Genomic DNA, 16,166 nt, shown 5'->3' with positions numbered 1-16,166 from the left:
AGGGAGCTAGGAGATGTGGTTTATTAGTGGTTTTCTGTAGGTATGGTAAAGGGAGGATGGTTGGACTAGATGATCTTGTAGTTTGGGCAGTGGAGCTAGTTGGGAAATTCCATTTATGTGTGAAGGAAGAAAATAATTCTTACCATACAGGTGATGAGGCACTGGAAATAGGATGGAGGGACATCATGTTTTCTCTGTCCTGGGACACACTTAAAACCTGCTTGGACAAGTGTCTGAGCAGTGTACCGTAATGTGAAGTTTGCCTTACATTTGACTGAAGACCAAGAGGAAGAAACACCAGATGCTTAATGAACGTGTCTTCCAAAACTGCAGTTGTTCCATGATTATGTGAAATGTTGTGGTTTTGCCTAGTACTTAGTTAAGGTTATCCTTTTGCTGTGGAGATATCCATAGGTATTGTACAGTTCCAAAATCACTGTGTTGTAGCACTAAGCAAACAGAAAATTGAGTACAGACAGCAAAGAGCATTCCTGTTCTCAGTGTTTTGCTGAGTGGATCCATCCCCCGTGCTCCAGGAAGGGATTAAATAAACCCAGCTACGTTTATGATACACGAGAAAAAATATACAATGCCTTGTTTGTGCTGTGTAGAAGAAAAGTTTGTATCTGACCTTTAAACCTCAGAATTGTATTTGTAAGTTGTCAAATTATTGTTTATGGTTTCTTTAAATGCATTCCTAGGATGGGAACATACCTCTGCTGCTTGCAGTCCAAAATGGCCATACAGAAGTCTGTAAATACCTTCTGGATCATGGAGCAGACATCAACACAAGGGATAAAAATGGAAGGTACAGAAGATTAACATCACCGTGTTAATTCTTTCCTGAGGCTGACTGTCAAACGAAGCTCCCTACCTAAAATAGTCATTACAGGAAATAGTGTCCCCAGTAATATAGAACAGTAGTACTAGACATTGTTGTGAAGGCTTATGTAATTCTGCCCAATGAGAAAAGCAAAACAGAAACTCAGTAACTCTAAAACGAGGTGGCCTGTAAGTTTTTTCTTGGGTTACCAGAGTAGCAAATCCCATTTTAAAATCATTCCTAGAAGAATCTGAATGACAGCAGTTATCCACACATTACTTTGCATGTGTCTCATGTTTTCAGTGCTGCTCTCCCTGTTCTTGGCCTGATTAGTTTCATTGACTTAAATCCTAACCTCTTACTTGGGAGTGACATCCACGAGGAGCTCTCATTTCTAACACAGCCACAGCAGCAAGAAAAAATGTAGTAAAGCTATATAGTGGAGATGCTGTCTTCTTAAAAGATGCCATTTAGGAACTTGTTGCATTAATAGACATACAGTATGTCATAGACTTCTGGTATTTCAGAACATGGGTTTTAAATTAGAACATTCTTATTGTGGAAAAAATGCACTTGTTTTGATGATACTGACAAAGTTCCATAAATATTTGGTGAAACTGAAAAGGTAGAGCAGGATGCTGAGAACACTTGGCACCTACAAGTAGTGGCTATTCTTATTATGTGATACAGTACCCATACTGTTCTTCACAAACACGTGAGAGGATAAGACTGGGCTTAGCTTAGTTGGTATGAGTTCAAAGTTTTATTAGTCCACTGTTTGTTCTAAGTTGGTTAAAGAAAACCTCTTTGTCTTCTTGGTTGGTTTGAATGGCCTCACTGGTACTTTGAACTTGAGGTGTTACCTGCTGCGGGACCTTTCCCTCACTAGCTTGCATACAATCAACAGACAGCTTTAGCAGTTTGTAGCTAGAGTGGATGAGGGAATTTCTGTTATAGGTAAGTGCAAAGTACAGTGTGCGCAAGCAAGACAAAACATGTAACATGGAATGTACCACTTTAATTCACCCTATCCTAACAGCAAGGAGAGCGACTACTCTGGCACCTGCTGTTCACAAAAATGTTTATATTTTTCATGAAAAATCAGGTTTCTTAATGGAAGGGGAAAGGGAAAATGTTTGAAAATGATCAATCCCCTCTCTTGTCCAGACTAACCTGGTTATTTTGTTAATCTGAAACTATCCCTTTAGAACTGTTGTCCAAGTTACTTTTTTACACAGTACTGCAACAGCCATCGCTTTGTCAGGGCTCACTGTTATAAACAGTGTGTTTAACTGACTGTCTTAAGATCCAGCAAACATTATCACTGTAGTAACTTTTAGTTTCATATGTATTTGCCAATGTATTTGGCCAGCCTATTTGGTATGTATTTGCATGGAAAAAGGAGAATTATGCTGTGATGGGAAAGCAATATTAGCTCATGTTTGAAAGTGGAATTTTCTGTCTGTAATTATTCTGTATGTATCTTATGATCCCTGCAAGTCAATGAGAAAAAGAGATAAAGCCTTTTAGGCAAACATTCCTGTATGTTATGCCCGCTGTAGGATCTGGCGCTGTGTGGCTGCCCTGTGTTTGAGAGGGCACTGGTTGTGTTCTAAGGAGAATTTTTTTTAGTGTTTTTCTTAAAAAATAGGGCAAGACTTATGGTGAAACTCACTTAACAGTCCCAGCTAAGAGTCTGGTGAAATTGGTTTGGCTTCTGGACTAATACCTCTCTTCTGCCTAAAAGCAACATGTGAAAAGGAGAGAAATGATGAAACAGAAGTCTTTGTGTTGTAATTGGAGCAACACAGTGAAATCTGATAATCTGACTTTATTCTGCAGCCAACTCTTAGACTCAGAAACCCATTTTTAAAAATGTTTGTAATCATGTGCAAAGTGTAGCAGGTTTTTGCAGAAGGATCAGCTGGAATATGTAAGGAAGGGGAAGGAAGGGTAGGAGAGTGTTTGTGTGGAGAGGTGATGGTTACGTGTATATTTCAAGGCACTTACTGATAAAATCTTGGTCTTCATTACACAATGACTGTCACATTTTTCTCCTGGAAAACAAGCTGCTGCTTCAGAAGTTTCTCTTGACATTTTTTCTTTTGTCCAGAACTGCTTTGATGATGGCTTGTGAAGCTGGAAACCTTAACATGGTGGAAGTGTTCCTTAAGAAAGGTGCCGATACCAGTTTAGTAGATGTGTTTGGACAGAATGCCCTGCATTACTCCAAGATCTCTGAGAATATGGGAATCCAGAACCTGTTGTCATCAAAAATAAATCAGGATGTGGGTACGTAAGATATCCTGAACTGCAGTTTATCATTTTGAATTGGCTACTTTTATGTGCAGCAACAAACAAATTTACTTCATGAAGTAACTTCATAGAATCATAGAATGGCCTGGAAAAAGATCATCTACTTTCAACCCCCCAGCTATGTGCAGGGTCACCAACCACCAGACCAGGCTGCCCAGAGCCACATCCAGCCTGGCCTTGAATGCCTCCAGGGATGGGGCATCCACAGCCTCCTTGGGCAGCCTGTTCTAGTGCATCACCACCCTCTGTGTGAAAAACTTCCTCCTCACATCCAACCGAAACCTCCCCCGTATCAGTTTAAAACCATTCCCCCTTGTCCTACACCTGTCTACCCTCATAAACAGCCATTCCCCCTCCTGTTTATATGCTCCCTTCAAGTATTGGAAGGTGACAGTGAGCCTTCACTTTTGCAAGCTCAACAAGCCCAGTTCCCTCAATCCTTCCTCACAAATATCAAAAGCTGTCTTCATGATGGTCTTGCTGAAGCGTCCTAAACCAGGAAGATGTGACACTTGCTACCTACAGTTAATATGTAACGTGAGATAAAATATTCAGCAGGGCAGAAAGAGGTGTTCTGAAGAGAAAAAAAAAAGGTGAGATGGTGAAGAAGCACGGTAAGGTATTGCTTAGAATTTGAAGTAGATCTTCTTTATGATTTGAAAAATTCAGTTCCTCGGTGAATGAGTTCAGAAGGAACTAATGTAGAGAGGGTGTTACAGTCAAGTTGTAAGAGATTTCTGAAATAGGAAGCTGAGGTAAAGAACGGTGAAAGACTATAATAGAAGCAGAATTACCACAATCCTTTGAATTCTGTATCTGAATATCAGGATAAAACATAAATGGAATTTTCAAATACTGCTTAGGTTTCAAACAAATTCAAAAAAAGAAACAAGATTTTTGGTGTGGGACACAAAGCTGGAAAATGGTTTAGAAATGTAACTTTGGTAACTGTTCTTACTTCTGCCTTTTTTCTGCTTCACAGATGCAAAATCACCAACAAAAGCAAAGCAGGTATGTATCCTTTCGGACTTAAAAATACTTGGGATATACAGGGTTGTCACTTACGAAAAAATATTATCTGACTTGACTAGTAGCAGTGGTAAATATCACTGTGAGAGGTACTGCCAGTGACTACTCCGTAACTACTCTGAAAATGTTTTGTTGCTTATTTAAGAAGTGTGTTTCGGGAAATTCATTTTTAGGTTTAGATTCCCCCTGTAACAGCAGCTGTCCTCATCAGTGACAGAAGGGAGGGAAAATGCATGTGTGTGTGCACATATGTACCTGGAATATATTCCACCATTCTCATGTGTAAGGCAGGAGCTTGGCTTTTCAACTCTGTGTCTTCAAACCATAGAGAAAATGATCTAGGGAAAATTTTCTTGTTTCCTAAGCAGATAACTGAAGGCTGTCCCTAGTTGCATCATACAAGTGATACCTATCTTAGAGACTCTCAGCAGATTTAGACAGTTGAATACATTTCTTACATGCATTATCATGGTGTCTTGTAGCGCAGGTGTCTTGTAGAACTGCTAGTGGCTGGAAATTGCATGAGGATGTGATACGTTGGCTCATTCTTTCTCTGAATGGGGAGGTTCAGTGTTTCAGGGAGCTCAGGCAGAAGCTGAAGGAGAGTGAAGATGGTAATCGTTAAGAATGGCATGACTGGACTAAGAATGAATTTACAGGATTATCTGAGATCACTAGTGCTAAACCTGTTGTCAGCCTTGGCTTTTTCACTAAATCTTGTTTGTTTTCACTGAAGCATGGATTACAGGGGAACACATTCTTATTGTCAGGCATATTTAATATTTTTGTGTTAATAAGGATATAGTCTTTACATAGAAGAAAAAGGAACTGCATGAGCTGCTAAAGTTGATATTAATGTGGGATTTTATTATATTACTATTATTATTATTATTATTTGTAAAACAACTTGCTCAGACTTTACTAACCAAACTAACAAACTTACCTTTTCTGGCTGGTGGAACTTTCAGCATGATCAAGGCTCTAAATTAAGTTCAGAAAGAAGTGGAACTCCAAAAAAACGCAAAGCCCCACCTCCTCCTATCAGTCCTATGCAGGTAAAGAAAAGACCGATCTTGAGATACTTTCAGGGGATGGAGAGTGTTTTAGCCATTACGTGAATAATGTGGGCTGAATTTGCTCTGTCACTCTTACTGCATAAACCATATTGTGAGCGTTTCTCCTGACATTAAGATGAAGACGTGTGTTGGTTAGGTTGACTGAGAAAATCGCTCACAATGTTGAATGGTCTGGAATACAACAGTAGAAGTTTTACTGTACAGGTGCTTCTTCCATCCAAAGTTGAAGGTCTTGTGGTTTTGTAGAGTTGCAGAAGTGAATAATTTTATATTTTTTACATCTATGTATGCATATATCCACATTTTTATATGCATATTTACAAAGGACAGTAAAATACTGAAACATATTTATATGGTATCAAAATACAGCTTCACATTTAGGTTAGTCTTTATCTGTTACAACAGCTACTCTGGAAAAGTGATAGAAAAGAGCACTGAATAATTAAATCTGTTCTTTGAAACTTACCCAGAGTTTTAAGAGTTTTCTTGAATGCAAGGAAAAGTGTTAGTGCACATGTGTATTTCTATACTTAGCACATATTGGAGGATTATTCCTATAAATGCATGCATATACTTATTTATATAAAATCTTTTACAGCTTAGTGATTTGTCCTCTCCACGCTCATCAACTTCAACTCCTATGACTGGAAAAGGACAGGCTTTCTTTGCTGACCAAGTATGCAAGATACCAAAGTTCTTTGTTCTTACTAAGTATGGGGGAAGAAAGTGTATTACCTTAATAATTTATTTTGTTGACTGCAGAATGTCCATGAATTAATTAGCTAAGTTTTCGGAAGAGAAAGAATCCAAATCTACAAGGGCTGCTTTGAAGGTAATGCCTTCTATTTATTTCTGTGGAAACAACAGCAGTTACAAAAAGCACGGTATATGGATTCACATCTACAAAACACTGTTTTTCAACACAGTCACCACCATTACCTATGCGTCTGCCAGCCGTGAACAAGCACCTGCATGCCCCACTCATAAAAGTCTGCACCAGCGGATGTGACCCACTGTCACTGACCCCACTGCTGCAGCGTGCCACCCACCACCTCACTGTGCTCACATCCCCTGTTTGGGCTCTAAATGTTTATGTGCCAATGAATGTCAGTGCGTGCCACTTTTTTCCTTATGGAAGAATTCAGTGACACATCTTTTCTGCACCCACACTTTCATGACATCATCAGCCAACATAAGAAAATGGGAGGCATTACTTTCAGAGCAATCCTCATATTTCCATGTAATTTTACAGAGCAGATGTGGATTACTTCAGTGTTTACTGAATATGTAAATAAAATAATTCATAAACTAGTGAAGTGTGTAGGAATATGGTTATGAAAGTATTAATGGTGTGAGAGCTCATTACCTAATACCAGTGAGGTGCATGAGATTACGTGATGCAAAAAGCAGAGGCGCATCACAGAAACTCATCAGTCAGATACTAGAATGTGTGCTGTCTGATGTGTTATTTACATACGCTGCAGTATATTGCAGTCATCTATCTCAGGGTCTGCAGCTTTTCAAACTATCTGTGGGACAGCTCACCCAATATCATTAATATTTAATGAATACTGGCCATCTGCCACAATTAAAGAGGACCCCAGAAACAAAAGAAATCCCCTGTGACAGGTTTCTTCCAGCAAGATTTATGGTATCTATATTTATCTTCTGTGAACTGTCCAACTTTTATCTGCTTTCTGTGAAAGTATTTTCTTTTGATGTCTCAGCAGGAAGACTTCAGCTCCTTGCTTCAAGATAATAAAGACAGACTAAGTGACAGCACTGCAGGTACATGATAAAGCTTAATTCTTATTTTCATATTTAATTAAGTGTTTCGATGTTGCGTGGAAAGTTTAAATCTGGTCAGAAATCCTCTGTGCTTTTCCACGTAGGATGTGGGCTCCAATAAGTGTTGGAGCAACATTCTGTAATTTCTCAGCCACTTCCCCACTGAAAACTTCCTTGTACTTGTTCACCTCACGCGTTTTGGAGGAGATGTCCATTTGTTCACTGCACTTAGTGGCCATGGAAACAAACTGTTAAATTTGAAGTGCAGAGTAACCGTCTGTCTCTGGGATCAGTTCAGCCTTTAAAAGTTTTGGATCTTTTTTTTTGTTTCACTCCAAAGGTGCTGATAGTTTGTTGGATGTGAGTTCTGAAACTGAACAGCAAGATCTACTCATGCTGATGCAAGCAAAAATCGCTTCTTTGACATTACACAATAAGGAACTCCAGGACAAATTACAGGTAGGGTGTTTTGTGCTGTTGTAATGCTCTGCCAGTCTTTTAGCAGAAAAAGAGCTCCTAACCAATTCAAAGAGATGTGCTGTGAAGGTTAAAATAGCTTGTGGTGTTAAGGTCATGGAAGTGCTCTGCTCTGGAAGGATTAGAATTAGTGTTTAGATCTTCTCACTTTTACCTTTGTTTACTACAATAATTGCATTCTAAAATACACTGATAAGAATCGTGTTAGCAGAATTCTAATTTGTGTAGCTTTGATGATTAGTCTGTGTAGATCAATACAGACTTTCAGAAGATGCTATTAGTTACTGCCTTTGCCATCCATCACTGTAGATGTTTAAATGGGATCAGCTGGATTTTGAGTTCTCCTGAAGATTCCTTCTGTTGTGTTTTAATTACCCGCTCTGTAGGATGCAGCAATAATTCCTTGCTTACTCTGTTATAATAAAGGGAAAACGAAAAGAACAGTGTGTACTTGTTTTAATCATGCATTTGTTTGGATTTATTTTTGCACAGGAAAGAACACCTAAAGATGTGGATTCTACTATAGATTCTTATCATTCAACCCAAAGAGAGTTTGATCAAACAGCAGATAAGCAAAGCGAGTTCTCAGCTCAGGAGCTGAAGTCTACCGTAAATGCTACCCAGTCTCAAGAAAAGTTGACAAGCCCCAGTGAAATAAAAATAAAGTACCTCCAGGAGGATTTAAAGGATGCACAGAGGAAATTGGAGAATTCTGAAACCAAAAGAAAGCACTTAGAAGCTCAGGTCCAGTCTAGAGTCCCAGAAGCAGGTTACTTAAATAACGCAGACATCTCAGAAAATGGCTCTGATTCTAACCTGAAAACCCAAGAAACTCAAAACAAGTACGAAGAAGCAGCAAAGGAGGTTTTAAATGTACAAAAGCAAGTGAAACTGGGTCTTGTTTCCTCTGAAAGTGAAGAAGCTTGTTCTGAGCTGAGTAAGTTGAAGGTTACATGTGAAGAAGTTGAAATGCTTAGGCAAGAGTTGAAGAGAGCCTTGGAGGAAGCTGAAAGACAAAAAGAGAAAGTGAGAGAGCTACAGAAAAAGTTTGAAGAAAGAGAGCAGAATGTTACAAGCAAATTGACTGTGGAAGAATGTGAGGAATTAAAGAATTCATACTGCTCAGTTATTGATAACATGAATCAGGAGAAAGCACTGTTGATTGAGAAGTACAAAGAAGGGCAAGAGGAAATTAAAAGGCTACAGGACAAGCTGACAAATCAGACACATTTAGAATCTAGCGCTGAATCCGGAGAAATGAAAGATGCAATGCACAGAATGATAGAGGAGCTCAACAGACAACTTAGTGAATTGTCCCAGCTGTACAAAGAAGCGCAAGCAGAGCTTGAAGATTATAGGAAAAGAAAGACTCTAGATGATGTAGCTGCAGACTACATACATAGAGATGAGCACGAGAATCTGATGGAGGTAGCAAATTCTTTGAAATACAAAGCAGAGAATGAGTTACTAGAAATGAAAACCCAGTACGTAAAAGTATTAGATGAAGCAGAAGAGCTAAAACAGCAGTTAGACACTCAGAAACAAAACTCATTCCCAATTGCTGAACACCAGCAGGTGATGAATGCACTTAGAAATACTCTAAAGGAAATGGAAGAAGAAATAAATGAGCTCAAAGAATTACTTACCAACAAGGAAAGTGAAATAAGAAATCTACAGAAGGAATTATTAGAAGAAAAAGCTGCAATTAATGAAGCAATGGTACCCAGGGCTGCATATGAAAAACTCCAGTCTTCATTAGAAGGTGAAGTTAGTATTTTGTCATCGAAACTGAAGGATGTAATCAAAGAGAAGGAAAATGTGTCATTAGATGTTATGCAACTGAGAAATGAAGTTTTGCATTTGAAAGAAGAGAAGGAAGGTATGCATAATCTGCTTGAAGCAAAGGAACGGGAGGTGAGTGGTCTTCACCAAAAGTATCGTCAGGCTCAAGAAGATCTTCTAGAAATGAAAAGATACTCTGAAAGCTCATCAAAGCTAGAAGAGGATAAAGATAAAAAGGTTAGTGATTGACTGCAGTGGTGGAGAAGGTACATGAATTCAGACTACAAAATATCAGATGGGTCATGAGTTACCGTAACTCTGTATTGTGTCAGTAGTCACAGAGTCAAGAAAAAATCTCTACTTTGACAGTACTGCCCCTCAGATATTAGCCAAAGGAGTTTTTCTTGGACATATTTTGACTTTTTAGTTATCTTCCATCCCTGTAGAGATGCGTGTATTTCAATTCGTGTCTTTTAAGTTCTTTTCAGATTAGGTTTGCAGTTTTCATGTAACTGAAGTCAAAGAAATGTAATGTACAGCAAGAAGAGGTTTCTGAGGAGATGAGGAAACACAGGATAACAAAAAAAACCCAAAAACACAACAACAACAACAACAAAAAAAACAACAGCAGAAATCAACTATTTTAAGTTTACTGAATCCTGACATGGATCAGGCTCTATCAACACAATGACTGTTTTTCCTTGCAACCTCTGCATCTGTAAACATTTGTTTATGAAAAGATTTGTGTTTTGCAAGTTGTGGATAGCCTGTCTCTTTGCAAGTTGCTGTCTTGTGTTTAAAAGCAACATCTGCTAAGGTGGCAAATACAGCCTTTATAAATAATGCTCAGATTTCAGGGCAGTACATACATTTTGAATGACTGCTGTGAGTGAGGTAGAGAAGCGTTATAATTCTTTGCTTACACAATGTCTCTGTTTGTCCACTGAGTTTTCACCTTTCCCCAGCTCTTTCAGTTCATGTCCAAAATATCTGACAGAATAAGATTAATGAGATATAGTATGCATTTAAGCATTTAATGAAAACCTCTTTTTTGCCTTTCTAGATCAATGAAATGTCCAAGGAAGTCAGCAAATTAAAAGAAGCTTTGAACAGCCTTTCTCAGCTTTCCTACTCAACCAGTGCCCCCAAAAGACAAAGTCAGCAGCTGGAGGCATTACAGCAACAAGTGAAGCAGCTGCAAAACCAACTGACTGTAAGTGTGATAATTCACAAACCCACCCTCACTCTCAGCTCTCTGTAGATGTGCACAACATTCTACTATTTTTAAGAGCTTGCCCATCCAAAGTAGCGTTATCACTCATTTTAGAGGAGATGAGAAGGTATTCCTGGCTTTTCAGGAAGAAAAGCAGGCAGATGAAGGAATTAATGTGCATATAGTCCAGAAAAAAATAAATCCCTTGCAATGGGGAGAAATAATGAGGTTGATAGCTAATATGTATATAGCATCCTGTCACTGTAGAGGCCTGTGGGTGTCTCTTGTTCCAGTCAGGTCATGTCTGTAAAGAGCCTTCATTTCCTGTTGCTCAAGGGCCAGGAAAGCAGTGTGAAATGCAGATGCAGTGTGTTAGGGGGGTGGGTAGGATTTAAAATAGGACAGAAGCATTTGTTCCTTCTCTTACACTGGCTTTCCCAACGGCATCTGTCCAAACATTTATTTGGAAAGACTGCTTCTGGTATGTGTTATTCTTATCATGACGAAGAAGGCTGGATTTCCCTCTTTGAACGTATAGTAGTTAACAGGATTTAATGGATTAAGACATTTGGAAGTATCTCTTTCCCCAGGAAGGCATTTGCTGACAGAGGGGTTACTGACATTAGGAAAAGACTCCACTGCAGCCAAGGGTTGGTTTGTCAGAATATTGTCATCTCTCCTCTGCTTTGTTTTCTGATAAACTTATAAACAGAGTATGTTCTCGTTTCACATCTTTACATCAGTGATTCTTACCACTGATACCATCTTACCATTTTCTGGTTGGTACAGTATGAGGCGGGTACAATTACAGCATTTCTGTGGACTGTTTCCCAGCAAATGATGTCTGGTGCAGCTGCCAGCACACAAGAGAGTTTGAGATGGTTTTCCACGCTCGCATTAGATGATCACCTATATTTTTTGCAGAGCTCCATACATCTGAGTGGGGATTTCTGAATTCAGCCATTCTGAATGCTCTGTGACTTTCTGCTTAACTGTTTTCTAGGAAACAAAGAAACAACATCAGGAAACTGTGTCAGTTTACAGGATGCATCTTCTCTATGCTGTGCAGGTAAGGCTCGGTGTTACTGGTTACGCAGTGTTGGTATTTTATTGCCAGATGTTTCTGCTGTAGAACTATTAAGAACACTACAGACTATATTAAAGATGTACCTCCCCAAGCATTTGACTGTTTAAGCATAGATGTATCACTGCTGTCTTGGGAAATCGATGTAATGACCTTAGAAATAGCTTGCAAATCGCTCTAAGGAGCCACAAAATATTTCCACTCAATCATCTTTTCTTCTTTTCTTCCCTTGTCCAGGGTCAAATGGATGAAGATGTCCAGAAGGTGCTTAAACAAATTTTATCCATGTGCAAAAGCCAATCGCAGAAGAAGTAAACAAAAAAAGCAAATCTCCCCATTTCTATTAATGCTGTTATGGGTGTTTATCTAGATTTGCCTTAACGTAAGACTTAAAATTGGCAATTTGCTGCTTTTTTGTTGTTGTGTTGTTTGCGAGGTGGATTTGTTTGTCTGTCTCTACTACTTTCCATGTGCATCTGCATTAGCAGTAACTAAACACATGCCTGCTTTCCATATCCAAAATGCGAGTATGTTCTTCAGACTTAGGCCACTCCACGTCATGTTTACTCTGAAAGTACTTTCTAGCTTCCTCCAAGAGGGAGGTTAATCTGGAGGCAAGCGCTCGTGTCACCTGGATAACGGTGAAATTCTCCATAAGGACTCCTGCACTGTGTATAAGCTGCATCTTGTTAATGGGGATATTTTATTTGCTTGATGGTGCAGCACTTAGATTCCAGACATTTTGCCACATGCAGTCTCTGGCAGAGCAGAAGTGAGCCTTGCAGCAGTGAGCAGAAGTAGATCTTCATGGTGAGCCAGAACATCCAACAGCTCTACTTAGTAACCTAATTTTATTTAAGACCAGCACACCGTAATGTGGCTGTCCCAACCCATCCAATGCACTGAGTACTCAAAAGTCCTACCATGCTTCATAATTTCCTTGAACTAAAACTATTTCAAAAGGTAAAATAAGTAGTTTATTGAAGTTGTCTGTACAAACAACTAATTATAATAGGTTTAGCTATCTATGCAAGTGTTGCCGTGAAGCTCAGGAACAAAACCAGAACATATACTTTAGACAAGGGATTCTAGTGAACACAGGATGTTTACAGTGAATGTTAATGCCTCGTACTTCCTAACCTCACTTTTGTAAAGATCTTCTCTTCAGTCTATTTTTATTGGCCCTCTAATTAATTTTTTTGTAACTAAACCATTTTTCTACGTAATATTTGCATTAAGCTTATTAACAAATATTTTTAGGTAATTGTGTATTAGAAATTCTTTTTATACCCCCAAGTATTCAGTAATAGCGAAGCACAGAGAAGTGCTCTCAGTTTGAACAAGATCTATACAGAATAACCGACCTGTCTGTCAGTGTGGTCCAGAGCAGTGAGGTATAAAATGCAGTTCAGCCTCATGTGGCAACAAATGTAGAAATGATAGGAGGAGAACTCCAAAAGACTCAGAAATCCCTGTATGATGTTTCTAGAGGCCAGGGGCAGCAAGAATCTTTTGTCAGCACTTTCAGATTTAGAAGTCAAATAAAAAAATGCCCAGTGTGGTTTCGTATGAAATTATGGAAGACGTTTTCTAATCACACACTGTGTTTGAGGTGCCATTTGACCGATCTTGCAGCTTCACTGTGCTGTTTGTTTTCTCCCTGCTGGTGGATGCATCTCTACTAGAGAAATCTCCAGAGCTGTATGACCTGTGAAATTAATATAGAGTCATAACAGGACAAGAGCCAGCGGTGCCAGAGGCTGGCTGGACTTAGAGTGCACTTATATCAGATAATTCCCAACCCTGGCAAAACTGAATTGGATTTTTAAAACAAATTAACAAGCAAAACGAGCCTTTACATCAGTTAGACCTTGGTGTTACTTTTCTTGGGTGGTTTAACTAGTGCCTGCTTGTTTTGGACAGTATTTTCTAGTTAGGTGGTTTTGAAAATGCTCCAAAGAAATGTGAAAAGAATTTTGCTGCAGCACTTGAGAATGAACAGCAGAATTGTAAGCATGCTACTGCTGCAAAGTATCAGACTCGGTGAACCATTTTGTAGGTTGCCTGGCGGGTTTTAGTCTTCTACCTTGTTTTGGTTTGTATATTTATTACAATTATCTTTGTGGAATACTGAAAATTATACACTACAGCATAGCAAGTTTCTTTATATGTAATTTACAAGAACTTTCCTTATGCAGCAAATAAACTGTTCCCAATTTTTTCCATCCTGGTTATGTGACTTCAGCTGTTTTTTTTTTTTAATTGAGGGAAATTTTGCTACAGTCACTGCTTTACTGTAGTACAAATGTGTCCAATATTCTATGTATCTAAGCATCTCAGTAGTGCATTTCCTTTGAGCAAGAGTGCTGATAGACTGGTGTGCAGAGTAAATACAGTGAGATCACCTGTTGGGCCAGATTTTGAGTCATTTCATATTGTATATTATTGGTTTCATTTCTGATTGCTGCTGGATTACTAAGCTCACACCTCCTGATGTGGATCAGCAGCCACACTGCGGGTCATCATGTAGTGTGTTGTAGAAGCAGGTGGAAAAGCTCCTGTAGGAGCTGTGCGTTAGGCACAGAGCAGCAGCACAGACAGACATGATGTAACCCAGCACAAATTCTGCAGACAGGCACAAAACTGAGTACTATTTTCCGAGCAAATATGAACTGGTGTAAGGTTTGAAGCCAGATCAGTGGCATAAGTCCTCTGTGTGCTCTGGTTTTGATCTGCTGCAGGGAGAAGTGAAGTGCTCTGCAAGCAATGGGTCCAGAGTTTGATTGCCTTGAAACTTAACTCTCTCTTTATGAAAATGATTGTTAATGCCATTCTTAGAACTACATGCAGTGGTAAACTGCAGCTAAAAGGGATTTAGAGCTGTGATTTAATAGGTTCCCTGTTTGAGGACGTTTAACACGCAGTGCTTGTAGCTGCAGAAAGCTGCTGCTGGCAGACTGTCGCTGGCAAGTGGAGTGCTTTGTCAGATAGCTGCAAAGAGCCACGTTCTCCTGAGCTGTGATATCATGGGAGCCAGTGATGGGTTCCTGGAACAGCATCTCACTGACATCAGGTCTGCCCCTTTGTGGTCCAGGTTTATGCATTTAGTGCTGGAAATGCCAAGTCCAGGGTCCTGGCATTGGCTTCAGGAGCACAGCATGTCTGTGATACAGCGTGTCACTCCTGAAGCATTTTAAGGCAACACATAGTGATTTACAAACCTTTGGCTGCTCTGTCAGACCCGTTTGATGAGTTTAACACGGGTATTTACACAGTCATCGATTTTTCAGTCCATGATTTTAAAGCTCTGTCCAGGCTCCTGGTGCTGGCCCTCCTCTTGCGCTTTCTGCCAGCCTGAAATGCTCAGACGGTTGGTAATGGGGCCTCCTACCAGAAGCTGGAGATTGGAAACAGGCACAGCTCACTGACCTCACCGCCTCCAGGAGCTCTGCTGTGGGAAGCAGCGCTGTGGGCTGTGCCTGACTGGCCGCCCTGGGAGGCGAGCAGCACCCACACCCACAGCTGTGCTGGGCTGCAGCTGCCACGTGGCTGCGCTGCCCTTCAGCTGAACCAAAGCGCTCCCCGGTGGTGGCTGGGCTGGCAGCGCGAGTGCTCATCTTGCACGTCGTGCCATAACACGGCAAGTGCCTTGTATGTGCCAATGCCCTGTCCAAAAATGTTCGTCTGCTTTCGTATCTCTGAAGCAGGAAGAGCACTGGATTAAGCTGCATTTTCCTAACAAATGTCACCAGGGCACCCCTGGACTGTGGCTGTTTGCAAGGAATGCACCCCTCAGTACTATGAAAAAGGTAAAAGCACCCTTAGCTCCTCCAGGACAGCTCTAGATCAGTCCTTTCCTCTGTACAGGCAGCCCAGCATTCTGCAAAGTGAGCTTCCAGCAGTGGAAACCCCAACCTTGCAGCACCTGCTGCCTTTCCTTCTAGGGAGCATCAGCATATGTGGGCATAGTCTGACCTGGGCCATCAGCACAGACACTGCATCAGCAGTGCCCACTGGCAGGCCCAAAGGCCAATGGTATCCTGTACGGCATCAGAAGAGGGATGGCCAGCAGGGACAAGGAGGTGATTGTCCCCCTCTACTCTGCTTGTACCCTGCGTCCAGGTCTGGGAACTGCAACACAAGGACATGGAGCTGTTGGAGCAGGTCCAGAAAAGGGCCCCGGTACCCTGGGCAATCTGCTCTGGTACTTTATCTAGCAGTTGGCAACCCTGCCTGTGGCAGGGGGTTGGAACTTGATGGTCCTTGAGGTCCCTTCCAACCCAAGCCATTCTATGATTCTATGATGAGAAGCCCATTGGTTTCACCAAAACACCACGTCACTGTTTGAAAAAAGAAGGCACCTGCGGCTATCATGAAATGAAACTGAGAATGTCATTCTCTTTCAAGACAAATTTGGTAATTGGAATTTAACTGGCTGCTTAACATACAGTTAGAGCTCACACTTCCCCGTAAGTAGTTGCTTAGAACAAGACCAAAACAAAAGCCAAAACACAAACAAAAATGACAGCTTCAACATGTGTGGTGTCTGTGACTTTTGGAGATTAATACTATTTTCTG

At 40.4% G+C, this 16,166-nt stretch overlaps 1 protein-coding gene across 10 annotated transcripts in view; it reads left to right on the top strand.

Moving 5' to 3' along the window:
• The window catches only part of RAI14 (retinoic acid induced 14), an 85,431-nt gene extending 71,618 nt beyond the window's left edge, over positions 1-13,813 (top strand). For 4 of the 10 annotated variants that reach the window (XM_015848303.3, XM_015848304.2, XM_085529894.1 and 1 more), the window contains exons 8-18: positions 702-808; positions 2,937-3,115; positions 4,122-4,150; positions 5,137-5,223; positions 5,843-5,920; positions 6,972-7,032; positions 7,373-7,491; positions 8,002-9,528; positions 10,355-10,504; positions 11,508-11,573; positions 11,826-13,813. In XM_015848303.3, the coding sequence (XP_015703789.2) occupies positions 702-808; positions 2,937-3,115; positions 4,122-4,150; positions 5,137-5,223; positions 5,843-5,920; positions 6,972-7,032; positions 7,373-7,491; positions 8,002-9,528; positions 10,355-10,504; positions 11,508-11,573; positions 11,826-11,903 (2,481 nt within the window). In that variant the 3' untranslated portion in view covers positions 11,904-13,813. The remainder of the gene's footprint in view (positions 1-701; positions 809-2,936; positions 3,116-4,121; positions 4,151-5,136; positions 5,224-5,842; positions 5,921-6,971; positions 7,033-7,372; positions 7,492-8,001; positions 9,529-10,354; positions 10,505-11,507; positions 11,574-11,825) is intronic. The other 6 variants (XM_015848305.3, XM_085529896.1, XM_015848307.3 and 3 more) reach the window with 3 other exon arrangements.
• The last annotated feature ends 2,353 nt before the right edge of the window (positions 13,814-16,166 follow it).

The sequence above is a fragment of the Coturnix japonica genome, chromosome Z (assembly GCF_054131305.1).
Source record: "Coturnix japonica strain WE chromosome Z, WE-NBRP24, whole genome shotgun sequence".
Taxonomy (NCBI): domain Eukaryota; kingdom Metazoa; phylum Chordata; class Aves; order Galliformes; family Phasianidae; genus Coturnix; species Coturnix japonica.
This window is presented reverse-complemented; position numbering and strand designations above follow the sequence as displayed.